General features: G+C 46.0%; 1 protein-coding gene across 1 annotated transcript in view; it reads right to left on the bottom strand.

Annotated features, from left to right (window-relative positions):
• The window catches only part of ASS1 (argininosuccinate synthase 1), a 79,047-nt gene that overhangs the window by 49,226 nt on the left and 14,781 nt on the right, over window positions 1-15,040 (bottom strand). The window contains exons 5-8 of the mRNA XM_035113052.2: window positions 14,982-15,038; window positions 12,429-12,503; window positions 2,275-2,345; window positions 2,008-2,038 (exon numbers count right to left, since the gene is read on the bottom strand). Coding sequence (XP_034968943.1) covers window positions 2,008-2,038; window positions 2,275-2,345; window positions 12,429-12,503; window positions 14,982-15,038 — 234 coding nt within the window. The remainder of the gene's footprint in view (window positions 1-2,007; window positions 2,039-2,274; window positions 2,346-12,428; window positions 12,504-14,981; window positions 15,039-15,040) is intronic.

The following is a 15,040-nucleotide window of genomic DNA, read 5'->3' on the forward strand; positions in this document are numbered from 1 at the left end:
TGCAGGGACAAGACAGCACCCTCCCTTTGGGGGGTAGTTGGTGCTTGCAGGAGCCTTTCATTTTACATCTAGCAGCACATTAGCAGTCCTCTATGGCAGGAAGCTTCAGGAAGCAATAGTCTAGGGGATCATCCAGTTACTAGAACCTTTATCCCAAACACACACACACAACTTTCTCACCCATCATCACCTCTCCTCCCCCCCTCATCCCCGGCCAACCCTCCGTGCCTGATTGTCTAATTAGTGCTGATGGATAGTTTAAGTAGCTCCCCTGAGCGTGGCAAGTCCAGCAGAGCATAAAGTGGAAGCGATTAGGACCAGCAGGCAACAAAGCCATCCACCCCCATTAAGATGCAGCGAGGGCCATGCCCAGGAACTCCAGAGTGACATGCAGCGCTGCCAGACAAGGAGGACAGCACTTGGAAGTGGGTAGGCAGTGTCTGCTGGGCCTGCCCCCTGTAGGAGCGCTTAAGGAGTAATATCCACATGGGCTCAAGCAAGGAGGATCTCTGGAAGAGGCCCAGGTCCAAGGCCTTGTGGGATGCTAAGGTGGCTTCCCCCAAAGAATCCTGGGAAATGCAGCTTGTTACAGGTCCTGAGAGTTGTTAGAGGAGTCCTCCCCTCCCAAGAGCTACAGTTCCCAGAATTCCCTGGGGTGAGGGCTTGAGTGTCAAACCACTCTGAGAGTTAGTTGGCTCTGCCTCTCATTGGCTCTGCCTGGCTCCCCCTATTGTTTGGCCTTCCTGTTTCCTGCCCCACCAGTCTCAATGGTCAACGGCCACCACGGGATTTGTGCAAAGAACTTGGCTGTTCTGATCCCATCAAGCTCTACCCACATCGGACCCCACCTCCTGCACGGAACATATGCCTGAGCTATTCATGTATTTTAATGCAGAATTATACATGGGGAATAGTATATTACAGACCCCCGCTGCCCGCTGCCACCACCCGCTCTTAACGGCGCGGCATGGCTGCCCACTTCCAGGTCACCAGTGCGTTGGAAATAGCTTGTGCGCATGCGCAAGCGTCATTTCTGGCGCACTTCCGAGCTGGAGGAGGCCCATGCGCATGCGCACAAGCTATTTCTGGTGTTCTGGCGACCCAGAAGTGCGCCAGAAATCGTGTATGTGCATGCGTATGGGCGCACGCTCCGGCCCGCAGCGAAATCGGTGCTGGCGGCACCGGCCCTCGGCGAGGTAAGTTTGGGGATCCCTGGTATATTATAACTATGGGACCACCATTCCTAACCATTGGGCATGGTGGCTGATGGGAGATATAGTCCAAAGCATCACATCAGCTATCCCTGCTTTAGGAAACCTATTCATATGCATATAATATTGTATATATAATAATGTCTATAAATGAAAGAATTTTGAGAAGTGGTAAAAACAAAAATCGTTTTGCTTCTTGTCAAGGCCAAGGAGTGAGATGGGAATTACGAGGAGAGGTGTGGGGGGGAGAGTTTTAGACTTGATATCCCGCCTTTCACTCCCCTTAAGGAGTCTCAAAGCGGCTAACAATCTCCTTTCCCTTCCTCCCCCACAACAAACACTCTGAGGTGACAGGTAGGTAGCCGTGTTGGTCTGGGTCGAAGTAAAATAAAAAAATTCCTTCAGTAGCACCTTAAAGACCAACTAAGTTTTTATTTTGGTATGAGCTTTCGTGTGCATGCACACTTCTTCAGATACTTCTGTGAGGTGAGTGAGGCTGAGGGACTTCAGAGAAGTGTGACTAGCCCAAGGTCACCCAGCAGATGCATGTGGAGGAGCAGGGAATCGAACCCAGTTCACCAGATTAAGAGTCTACCACTCTTAACCACTACACCACACTGGCTCCCTGACTGGCAGTAGCTCTCTGGAGTTTCATGCAGGGGTCTCTCCCATCCCTACACAGAGATGCCACAGGGGACTGGACCTGGGGCCTTTTGCAAGCAAAGGAGGTGCTGTTCCGCCAAGCTATGGCCCTTTCCCATATCCCCTCCGATTTTTCTTGGTAGGCACTGCTTACCTTAGGGTTCTCCAGGATCCCAGCCTCATAGCTTTGGAATATGGAAATCAAGCAAGGGAGAAAAGGAGAAAAGTTTAATTAGTAACTGAGTCTCTTGTTCTCCTGAGCCGCTTGTGGCATAGGGCTGACCTCTGTCAGAAACAGGACACTGGGCTAGGTGGCCATTTGCTCTCAAGCAGCAATAATAATAACCAACAACAACAATTCTATTCTTTGTACCCCGCCCATCTGACTGGGTTGCCCAGTCTGGGTGGCTTATTGTCTCACCTGATGTGCATAAGGTTTTCATCCATGCTCCATGGATTGGTGGGCGTCACTGGAATAGGGATACCATGCTCCTACAGACAAGATAAAACGAAAAGAAAAGGGGAGAAAGAATTAAATCTGGGAAACAGCATTGCAGCACCAGGAGAAACAGCTTTTGCTATGGCAGACAGACAGCAGTGCAACCTGTTGCTTCTGCCTGCTTCTTGCTTTTCAGATCATCAGTTGTCACAGGATATACACCCCTTTTGCAATATTCCTGGGGCCATGAAATAAGCAATGTTTTGGGGAAAGTTAGCTGGAGCAGAATTGTAGAGTTGGGAGCGACACCAAGGGTCTTCTTGTCCAACCTCCTGCAATTTAGGAGGGAAGCTCTTGGATCATGTGAGGCTGAGTCCTGCCTATTATTTATTTATGCATTTCAACCATTTATATACTGCTCAATCACAGTTGTCAGTTGTCCAAGGAAACACAATGCACAATGCAAATTAAAATCAGTTAAAAATTACAAACTCAGAGTTCAATTTAAAAGCCTCCTAGAATATTTTTTGTTAAGTATTCAGTAGGTGCCAGAAGGATACTTAACATCATGCACTTAAATTACAACATTCAAACTTTCAGCACACTAGTTAAAGTACCTACGGGGTGTTGGTGTTTTAGCATTTTCCTGTTTAAAATCATTTTCAGCTTTGCAATTCAGCAGGGAATTCCTATCCACACATGAACAGAGGGTAATTTGATTGGGTCAGTTGATATCAAAATTTGCAAAGACCAAATCCCTCAAACATTCTTAATTGCAAGTGAAACATATTCATCATCACATCTATGAACCCAGGGAAGTCTGACCGTCCACCTGTCTAGCTCAATACTGTCAACACTAACTGGCAGCAGCTCTGTCCAAGGTTTCAGGCAGGGAATCCTTCCTACCCTTACCTGGAGATGCCTCTGGGGATTAAATCTGGGAGTTTCTGCATGCAGTGCAGATGCTCCGTCAGTGAATCATTGTCACTAAAAAATACAGTAAGGCTCTAGTCCTCATGAACAGAAGATGCTGGGGACTGCCCATGGGATCTTCTGCGTGTAAAGAAGACGGTCTACCACTGAGCTGTGGCCCTTCCCACTAGGTGTCTCTCCCTACAGAAGATTCTCATGTTTGGATTTTATTCAATCCAAATTTTTAAGCAAACTGTCCTGATTATCACATGCTGGACCAAGCGGACAGATCACAGCACAGTTAATATCCTTCAGTTAATAGCCTCTCCAATTTTTTGAAGTCCAATTTTCATCTTTCAAAAAAAGTCCAAACAAAATATAGCTTTTATACTAATGCTGTGTGCTTTTTATATATACTTTCTAAAGTGCTCAGAAACCAATTTTGACATTAAGCAATAGTTATACAAATAAATCACAGCAATTTGCCAAATATTAATTTTATGCAGTTTTTTTTTAAAAAAAAAGTTTAAAAGTGCCTACGTAGATTTATGCAGAAACAGGATAGAAAGGTCATACGCATGAACACATGCCAGGCAGACAACAGACCAGAAATGGAATTATCCATCCTTATCCTATAAAAAGTTTCACGCTGTCCCTACCTGCCTTTCACAAGGCCTCAAGATGTTTCCTCCTCTATTAATCTCCTTATCCTATCTCCCCCTTTCTCTCTCTCTCTCATTCCTGCTCTCTCTCTCTCTCTCTCTCTCTCTCTCTCTCTCTCTCTCTCTCTCTCACACACACACACACACACACACACACACACACACACACACAACACAGCATATAGATAGTCATAAACCTCAGCTCTGTTACGGGGTCACCCACTCAGTCAATTAGCCGGCGACATTTCTGTGGGTGAAATGGTCTGTGAAAACTGGGTGACTTACACGACGGGCATGGAATTAGCGGGAGATGTAGCAATGACATGGTTCTCAGCCTGACAAACGACACAGCAGCGGGGTGTTGATCGAGGGGGTGTTAGGCTCTGCCAGGGAAAGGCAAGACTCCACCAGCGTTTTCTTAACTTGAAAGATTTGACAATTGGGACAATAATTTATTTGATTTGCCAGAAGAGATGTTTGCTGTTTTTTGTTTGTTTGTTTGTTGCAAAGTTGCAGAGAGGGGCATGCAATTCGTGGACAAATCCAGTCTGCGGATACTGACGTGGGGCTTGTTCCTTCCTGCATTACTAAGTCTTGAATCAGAGCCTGGGGGACCATCTGTTAAGGACAGCTTCCAAGTCTAGGTCCTTTGCATTGAGGAGGGTGTGTGCGTGCCTGTTAATTTATTATTTAGTTATTAAGAGATTTATTACCCAACCCTTTGCTGCAAGGTCCCAGGGTGGGTGACAACAGCCATGTCACCATCCAATACTGAAATCCAAGAAAACACTTTAAAGCCACAGCAATGGCCAAAGAATGTACCTCAGGCCACAGGCCGTCCTACCTCAAAAAAGGGTATTGTAGGGTTCGAAAAGGTTCAGGAAAGGGCAACCAAAATGATCAAGGAGGTAGAGTGATGGCTGCACTAAGGAGAAAGGTGGCAGCACTGGGGGGGGGGCTTTTTAGTTTAGAGAAAAGATAAGTAACAGATGATGTCACCGAGGTTTATCAAATGATGCATGGCTTGGAGAAAAAGAACACAGAAGAGTTTTACTCCCTCTCTCATGACAATAGAACTAGTGGACATCCTATGTAGCTGAATGTTAGGAGACTCAGGACAGGACTTGTTCATATAGCAGAGTGGATGAGTGGAACTGACTCCCATAGGTGCCAGTGGCCACCAACCTAGATGGCTTTGAAAGACGATTGGGCAAATTAATGGCGGACAGGGTTATTGATGGCTACTAGCAATAATGGCTGTGATCTGCCGACACAGCAATGCTTCTGAATACCAACTTCTGGAAACCACAGGAGGGGAGAGAGGGCTCTTGTGCTCAGGTCCTGCTTGTGGGTTTCTCGGTTGGTAGAGCATGAGATTCTTAATCTCAGTGTTGTGGGTTCAAGCCCCACACTGGGCAAAAGATTCCTGCAAGCAGGGGGGTTGGACTAGATGATTCTATGAACTACAATTCAATGTAATCCATAGCAGCCAGATTCTACTTATGTTCTACTGCCACTGTGAGAGGAAGTGACTCTGAATACCGATTGCTGGGAATCACAAGTGGGGAGAATGCTGTTGCATTCATGTCTTGCTTGTGGGGCATCTGGTTGGCCACTGTGAGAACAGGATGCTGGGCTGGATGGGTCACTGGCCTGATCCAGAAGGCTTTCCTTACGTTCTTATGATAGAGGCTATCTCACAAAATTTCCTGCAAATCTTCACTGTTGAAGACCAGTGCTTCCAAGTTTCGGCAGGGAGGGACATGCCTTCCTGTTGCTTCCATGAGGGTGGCAGAATAATTAATTACTGGTACCCAAATCATTAGCATTGGCATTTCTCTTGTCGGGGGCTGGAGCACCTCAGGCCCAGAGGCCAAATGTGGTCTTCTGAGCCTTCCCCCCTCCCCTGGATACCTCACCCGTCACCAGCCCTGCTTCCACACCCTCCTTGAGTGTTTTAGCCTGGCTGAATGTGTCCTCGAAATCTGGTCGTGTCCAGGCCCGGCTCTAGGTAGACCCCCGGTGGCGCAGGGCACCATGGCACCGGCCCGCCAGAAAGGCGCCGCGAGCTGTGCCCGCCCGCTGGCCGGCCGATCCGCCGGTCCGCCGCGCAGCTGCGCCCACCCGCCCACCGCGCTGGGAAACGGGGCGGGAGGGCGCCGGAGAGATCCGGCGCACCACAGCGGCAGGGGCGTTTAAGATGGCCCTGGTCGTGTCTCTTGCTTGCCTGGGTGGACAATAGAGAGGGTATGTTTGTAGAAACTAACCAGCACCGAGGGCCTTATGGCAGTGCCCTCACTGCGAGAAGAGCACAAGGCCCGCCTTGTGGAATGCCCTCTCCCATCAGATGTCAAGGAGATAAAGAACTACACAACTTTTAGAAGACATCTGAAGGCAGCACTAAATAGGGAAGCTTTTTAATTTTTAATGTATTTATTATGTTGTTATATACAGTCATAACTCAGTTTAAGTACACTTCGGTTTGAGTACTTTCAGTTTAAGTACTCTGCGGACCCGTCTGGAACGGATTAATCCACTTTCCATTCCTTTCAATGGAAAAGTTTGCTTCAGGTTAATTACACTCATACTTCGGGTTAAGTACGCTTCAGTTTAAGTACTCCGCGGACCGTCTGGAACGGATTAATCCACTTTCCATTACTTTCAATGGGAAAGTTCGCTTCAGGTTAAGTACGCTTCAGGTTAAGTACAGACTTCCGGAACCAATTGTGTACTTAAACCGAGGTACCACTGTATGTTGGAAGCCGCCTAAAGTGGCTGGGGTAACCTAGTCAGATGGGCGGGGACAAATAAATTATTATTATTATTATTAGGCAGATTTCATATTATTTGCTCCCCCCACTTTTCCTTTTGGCACCACCCACCACTGGCAAACAGTCCTCAGGAGGTCACCCAGAAGGGAATGTGGCCCTCAGGGCTGAAAAAATGCTCCCTGCTGTCCCCCACGTCTTTCAGCTCACAAGACGCTCTTCCTGGCCTGCTGTTCTTTTCTCACCCATCCATCGGAGTGAGGCAGACTGCGCGAGCGTATAGTTGTCCACGCTCCGAGTCCTGTGAAAGGGAGCAACCCCCCACCCACCCCCTCACCCACTTCACACTCCAGCGGCCGCACTGGTCCATTAGCTTTGAAGAGCTCGTTAGTCAATTAAAGCTCCCCTTTGTTTATACTGAATGGGCTGTTATAAGAAGCGGAGGGCAGGCTGGGGAAGCTAATTCTCTTTTTATGACCACAAATCTCTCTCTCCCCCACCCCACCCACCATTCCCCGTCCTGGAGCCCACCCCGGAGGCTACGCGAACACACACACACACACACCAATGAGCCTGTGAAAAACATGGATTAGGTGTTTTATGCAACCATGGGTTTTAAAAGAGGCAGCAGTTTAAAAGTTTCAGATAAATAAAGTGAAGCAAAACCCAGGTCATTTTCATTTCTGTTAGTGGCACTCTGAAAATGCTCCAATTCCACCTGTGTTTTAAATGAAGTTAGACTAAATTTTATCTTTAATCACAGGAATACCTGTTAGGGATTCAGGAGACTGAGCACTCTTGAGCCCAGTATTGCTTGGTAATTCTTAGAAACAACTCTCCCCCCCCCCAAAAAAAATATCTGTGCAGTTTTGAAATCTGCCTAAAATCAATTCAGTTTTGAAAGGTACAGTTTGCAATCTTGTTTCAAAACGGCATCCAATTTTATCCAAACATAGCTGAAACCTGCTCCTTAGTCGAACTGCTGTGCAAAATTTGGTTATGTCATCTCAAGAGGTATCCAACTGCAGAGTGAACAAGCAGATAAAATATCCCATAGAGAAGGGGTGGAGAACCTTTGCCCTAACCCCCAAGATCTTGCTGGACTACAACTCCCATCAGCCCCAGCAAGCATGGTACTTGCCCACAGCTGGTGTAGAAAATAATACCAGCCATAGGACAGTAATAGTACCAGTGCAAGAATCTTTCCAGCCCTTCCTGGAGATGGTGGGTATTGAAAGCGTGAACTTTGGTAGTGGAAGATTCTGGGTACTAATAATATTTGTTGTTGTTTAGTCGTTTAGTCGTGTCCAACTCTTCGTGACCCCATGGACCATAGCACGCCAGGCACTCCTGTCTTGCACTGCCTCCCGCAGTTTGGTCAAACTCATATTCGTAGCTTCGAGAGCACTGTCCAACCATCTCGTCCTCTGTCGTCCCCTTCTCCTAGTGCCCTCAATCTTTCCCAACATCAGGGTCTTTCCCAGGGAGCCTTCTCTTCTCATGAATAATAATAATAATATTTACTGAATTTATGTCATTTGGTACACAAGCAAGGTCTCCAAGTGACTTGCAAGCATTTTCAAGAGGCCTGAACACTGCCCAGCCACTCACAGGGACAGATGCAGCAGGGCTCTTAAAGGTGTGCCACATCTGTCCCTGTGAAAGGCTAGCCGTATGAAAGTTTTGTACAGTAGGGCTGGTTAGGTACTGGATCTGTGACTTTTAACATATAGCCTGTAGGCTCCACCACTAAGTGATGGGTCCCTTTGTATCATCACTAAGAACATAAGAGGATAATGACCTAAGAGCCTGCTGAGTTAAGCCAATAGCCCACCTAGTCCAGCATCCTCTTCTTGCAGTGGCCCAGCTGGGAAAACTGTAAGCGGGACCTGAGCACAAGAGCATGTTCCTCCTGAAGCTTCCAGCAACTGGCATTCAGAAGCACTTCTGCCTCCAACTGTGGAGGCAGAGCACAGCCAGCATGGCTAGTAGCCATCGATAGCACTCTCCTTCTTGAACTCATGCTAATTCTTTCATATAGCCATCCAAGTTGGTAGCCATCTGTTGCTATTCAAATTGGTAGCCACTGCCTCCCTGCAGGAGTGAGTTCCATAGTTTAGCTTTGCACTGTGTGGATGAGACCTTTATTTCCTCTGCCCTGAAGCTTCCAACATCCAGGAGGAAAAACTTTCCATTGGGGCATTTGGTTGGCCCCGTGAGGACAACAGACAGTGCAGGGCTAGGTGTGCCAGTGGCCTAATCCAACAGGTTATTCTTACGCATGCGTTATTTTTTCGACTGCCTTTTAGTCTGGCTCTCTAAGCATTACAAAACCCTGGCTGAATCTGCTGGACGGGAGATAAAGGAACAGTTTGCTTGTGGCAGGACAGGCTCTCTAAAAGCTCTCCAATACCTCATCCAGCACCTTAGCTTCAAAGAACAATACCCTGGTGGTGAATGAACACAAACAAACACACACAAAAACCTCAGGTTGTGCATCCATTAACCAACCATTTCCCCTTCCCCCCTGCCCTTTCCCTAACACACGGCCACGGTTTGAAAAGTCTGGAACGCAACTCTTTTCGTCCACATTAATTGCTTTGAGCAGGGGCCCTCTCCTCAGCTTAGAGCTGTGGCCTTTTTTTTTCATTGGGAAGAGAAAAGGCGCACACTTCAGTTTCCCATACAATAACAATTAAAATACACACACACACACAAACAGAGAGAGGGCGAAGTTAATAATTTGACCGTTTGACAACATATGGGAGGCTCTTGGAAATTGCCTACTTAGGAATAAATAACAGATGGTAAAAGACGAGCGTTGGGAAAAGCACGTGCCTCTTTATTTCCAAAATATAAAATTTTTAAAAGGGAGGCAGAGAGCGACAGCATCCGGTCTCAGAACCCTCTGCAGAATAATTATTTCTGACTCAACACAGCCTTGGATCTGCTTTGGATGGGCATTGTTGTTGGGTGTTTTTATTTTTTATTTAAAAAAAAAGAACTGGGGAGGAGAGAGAGAGAGAACCTCAAGCAATTTTCTGGTTTATACACCGAACTGCTCTTTTCCTCTTGATTGATTGAGCCCAGTTGTCAAGCATTTCCATAAAGTCGCAGGGAAAGAAAAGGTCCCCTGGTGGGCAGCGAAGGGGCTCTGATGCAAAACTTCTAATATGTTTTATTGAAACTTGTTCTTCAAAAAAAAGAAGAAGTGGGGAATAAAAGGCATTGGGGAGGGGGGGGACAAGAAAGGCATTTACTTTGTCTCTCGAAGGAGCTATTGAAGTGGGGACAAGTTTCTGCCTTCAAAGTGGATGACAATTAACATCTAGGTAATTACGGGCCTTTAAAAAAAAAGGAGAAGGGGAAACTATCCTTACGCCCCAAAAACCAAGGATACGTGGAAGCCTCCTGCAGGGGGTGCCTATAATTGCTGCAGTAACGAGCAGGCGAGATTGCGCTCAGCTAAAATCCAAAGTGGCCTCGAAGGTTAGAAAATTAAAGGTTCGTTGTGATGAAAGAAGGGGGGAAATGACACGTTGTGAACAGTGTAGAGAGAGAGAGAGAGAGAGAGAGGAGGCAGAATGGACGGCGGTTTTTTAAAGCACTCTGGAAGGTTTCAGTCCCACCCACCACCACCCCCCAAGGGACACAAGCAAAGCAACCTCAATTTCACAGGAACTGTGTTCCAAGTTTGAGAAGGGGAAATGAGCTGGCCAAGTCATAGAATCATAGAATTATCGAGATGGATGGGACCCCAACGGTCATCCAGTCCAACCCCCTTAATGCAAGAATCTCAACTAAAGCATCCATGACACAGGTGGTCATCTAAACTCTGCTTTAAAACCTCCAAGGAAGGAGAGCCCACAATTGCCTGAGAGAGTCCGTTCCACTGTCAAACAGCTCTTACTGTCAGAATGTTCTCCCTGATGTTTCGTTAGAATCTCCTTTCTTGTAACTTGAAGCCATTGGTTTGAGTTTAACCCTCTGGAGAAAGTTTGCTCCATCTTCCATGTGACAGCCCTTTGGATATTTGAATATCCAAATATTTGAATATCCAAATATCCAAATATTGAATATTTGTCATATCTTCTCAGTTTCCTCTTTTCCAAGCAAAACATATCCAACTCCTTCACATATTCCTCATAAGGCTTGCTTTTCAGACCTTTGATCATCTTGGTCGCCCTCCTCTGCACACATTCCGGCTTGTCAATATCCTTCTTAAATTGTGGCGCCCAGAATTGGACACCGTACTCCAGTGGTGGTCTGGCCAAGGCAGAACAGAGTGGGACTATTACATTCCCTGAACACTATAGGTGTTGCTGCAACGTAGAATCGTATCACCTTTCTTTTACCTTTGCATACAGTCCCGCAATAAAAAAATATGAGGGGGCAAGCCCCCACCAAAAAACTGAGGGGGCAGGTGCCCCCCCCAAAAAAAATATTGATGGGTGAATTGCCATTCAAATGCAGTGCATGCATCACATCACGATCAATTATGCAGCGAAGGGCTTACCTCCCTTCCCCACAATATTTTATTCAGGTTGGCACCCCTGGCCTTTGCTAACCCTGCTCTGAGTTCAAGACAGACAAAGGAACAGATTTCAAAATGTATACTCTGAGTAAAACTTATTTGAAGACTGCAACGAGGCTGCAGCAAATTTTCACATGGAAGCACCTGCTGAGAATCTGAAGTAGCAAAATCCTGTTCATGACCCTTAAATCCAGCTGCAACCAGTCAGAGGATGCAGAGGCATCAGCTATGAAGCAAGGCCAGGTTTAGAACTTCCAGCCAGCAGCTGCAGACCAAGTGAGCACAGCGCCCTGGAAGAATGTCGTGCACTAGGAAGGCTGAGAGCTCCATTGCTCAGAGGCCCCTTCTTCCTGTGGGCCTGAGAAACCAAATGCCTCTCACATTGCACACCAGGAGGCGGGCTACAAAATAGAAAAGGGACATCTGCCTGGCCTTTTAAGAACCTGAGGTTCTTCTTCTGAGCCTAGAAGAGGCACAGGCTTAAAATGCCTCAGGCTGCTCTCAATGGCGACGAGAGCAAGTGGCTCATTTATTACCATATTTATTATTATTATTTATATACTGCCTATCCCCCAAACTGGGGCTCAAGGCAGCTTACACAAATTAAAACAACACAGATAAAAAACAAAAAAACTAAATTAAACTAAATAAAAAAAATCCTTCCAGCAGCGCCTTAGAGACCAACTAAGTTTGTCATTGGTATGAACTTTCGTGTGCATGCACACTTCTTCAGGTATCTGAGGAAGTGTGCATGCACACGAAAGCTCATACCAATGACAAACTTAGTTGGTCTCTAAGGTGCTACTGGAATGATTTTTTTCATTTTGTTTAAATTAAACTAAAGACATATAAAAGACCATTATTTTTAAAAGTTGTTGTTTAGTCATTTAGTCGTGTCCGACTCTTTGTGACCCCATGGACCAGAGCACGCCAGGCACTCCTGTCTTCCACTGCCTCCCAAAAAGTAATGAAACCCAAATAGGATAAAAACAATATTTAAGAAAAACCCAAATGTATTAAAATACAGAGGACAGAAACAGCACAGCACTATTTAAAGCCCCATCCTTAAGAAACAGTCAATTCTCAAAGAACAAAACAGTCATTACCTGCCAGTGGAAGGACAAGGAGGGAGCCAGGCTGGCTTCTCCAGGAAGGGAGTTCCAAAACTCCACAAGAACCATACCTTTAATTGCATGAATTAACAGGGGTACAGGAACGAGGGGAAAAGGACTAGTGCTGGAGATGGGAGAATTCTCCTACCTTGGCATATTCCATGAGGTCACTTCGGCCTCGAAAGCGGTTGTAGAATTCTGGCATTCTCCAAGGAGCAATGATCTGCAGAGAGTGATGGGAAAGAACTGGTTATTCGGGGGCAGGGGGGTTGTCAGCAAATATGAGTTTGGTAGAATCGGGTTCCAACATAAAATCAAGGACAGAGTAACCAGTGGCTACTAGTCTCAATGTGTTCCATCCCTTCCTGTTAGAGGCACTATGCCCCTGAATACCAGTTGGTGGGAATCACAAGTAGATGGACCACTGTGAGAACTAGTATGATGGACTAGATGGGTCACAGGCCTGACCCAGGAGCCAGGCTCTTCTGATATTCTTCTGCCAGAAGTTGGAGTTCAAGGACAGGATCCACATTTAATCCTCCTTATTCAGAGGACATTCATTCCAGTGAGTGTACTCTAAGTAGAGCTTGGTAGGATATAACCCCAGCAATATTTGGAAGATACGTTATAGGCCACTTTCACACCATACATTCAAAGCACTAGGATGCCACATTTAACAGCCATGATTTCCCAAAATAACTATTGGAGCTGTGGGAGCTATTTTCATGATTATATGCATTTTTATGCACACTTTACCCTAGTGTGTGCATTTTTATTTATTTTGGGGGGGCACACTGCTTGGCTGGAGAAGGGTAGATTTCAGAATGCAGTTTCCAAAACGTGCAAATTTGGGTTGCTTCACCTATAAATGAGGCCAGAGTTGTATTTCTCCTCCTTAGACCTGGCCCACAAGGTGAAGACCAGCCCCTTGGGGGCAGTGGGGTTACCTGCTAAGACACAAATGGATACTTTGAAAAGCTGGTATCACTGGATCAAGGTCATCAGTTTTGTTGAGTCGAACTAAATAGTTTTAATTGGATTTTCAATAAGTCCTAATTCATTGTTACTGTTTTGAATTTTATTGTGTTGTTATCTTCTGCCAACCTAGCAGTTTGAAAGCACGTCAAAATGCAAGTAGATAAATAGGAACCACTACAGTGGGAAGGTAAACGGCATTTCCATGTGCTGCTCTGGTGTGCCAGAAGCGGCTTTGTCATGCTGGCCACATGACCTGGAAGCTATACGCCGGCTCCCTCGGCCAATAATGCGAGATGAGCGTGCAACCCCAGAGTCGGTCACGACTGGACCTAATGGTCAGGGGTCCCTTTACCTTTACCTTATCTTCTTTAGTCATGCAAACTGCCATTTGCAATAATGAGTTTATGGAACCAAGGTGATAGTGGCCTGAAAAAAATTGGGGATCACAGCTCTGGAGACTTTTCCCCAAACCAGCTACTAGAATGAACTCTTGCCTGGAGTAGAGAGAGTTTCAAAGCTCTTTTGGATAGCCAGGAGCACTGGCCATTAAGCATCCCCTACTCTCCTGCATTAATCTCACCAAACAATGGTAATCCAAGATGCTCTCAAGCTGTTACTGTAACTTAATGACCTGCCCAAGGCAAGGTGTGATTCAGGTGTCCATTTCGCCTTCTCCAGTTTGGGTTAAAACAGGAGGCCGATTAAAAGATCAGAACAACCCATTTGAAAGCCAATAGATTTGACAACCAATTTTCTGGTTTTTTATGTAACTCATAAGAACTGGCTTCGAGTTTCAGTTGTTCGGCTGGGAAGGGACATCAGCTAAAATAGGATTGCCTTCAGATAGGTATCAGCAAAAAAGAGGGGGGGGGAATTGCGTGTAAGACAACAGAATGGAATTGTAGAGTATATTGAAGCTTCAGGGTTCAGGCGATTAACAGGTTAACAATGGTTCCCAAACTTTTTCTGGCTACTCTTGGTTCCATACACTCATCTCCAATGCTCCCTACCTTATAAAATAGCAATATTCAGAATAGCAGTTTGCAGGCCCCGCTAAGGAAGATAACAGCACAATAAAATTCAAAATAGTAACAATTCATTGCACATTTATTCAAAATCCAATTAAAACTATTTCGTTGAATTAATTCAACAAAACTGCTAAATTTGATCCAGTAATGCTAACTTTTCAAAACCTGGTGGCCATTTACATATCCACCAGCACCCTCTGCTGGCCACTTGCCTCTTAGCACCCTTACAGGTAATCCTACTGCCCCCCAGGGGGGCAGTATTACCCACTTTGGGAACCACTGGGTTAGACTAACTGAGGCCACATTCGCACCATACATTGAAAGCACTATGATACCACTTTAAACAGTTATGTTTCTGCGCCTGCAAAGAATTCCAGGATCTGTAGTACGTTATGGGTGCTGAGAGTTGTTAGGACCTCATCCCCTCCCAGGGCTACAGTTCCCAGAGTGGTTTAAACAATGAATCCCTCATCCTAGAGAAACTCTGGGAATTGTAGTTCTTGGGAGAGGAACAAGGGTCTTCTGCAATCACCAGGGAAAATACCCCCCTCCCCATCTCATGCTATGAATCAGCATCTCAATTGAGGCCCAATTCAGTTTGATTTTCTATTCTCCCCTAAAACAAATGCCCCGACCGAGAATTTATCAACTTTGTTTTGATGGGAGACCATCAGTGCACTGGTACCGCTCCTTACCTTGATCTGAGGGCAGATGGCATAGTAGGTGAGCTCAAAGCGAATTTGGTCATTACCCT

This window comes from Zootoca vivipara, chromosome Z (assembly GCF_963506605.1).
Source record: "Zootoca vivipara chromosome Z, rZooViv1.1, whole genome shotgun sequence".
Taxonomy (NCBI): Eukaryota; Metazoa; Chordata; class Lepidosauria; order Squamata; family Lacertidae; genus Zootoca; species Zootoca vivipara.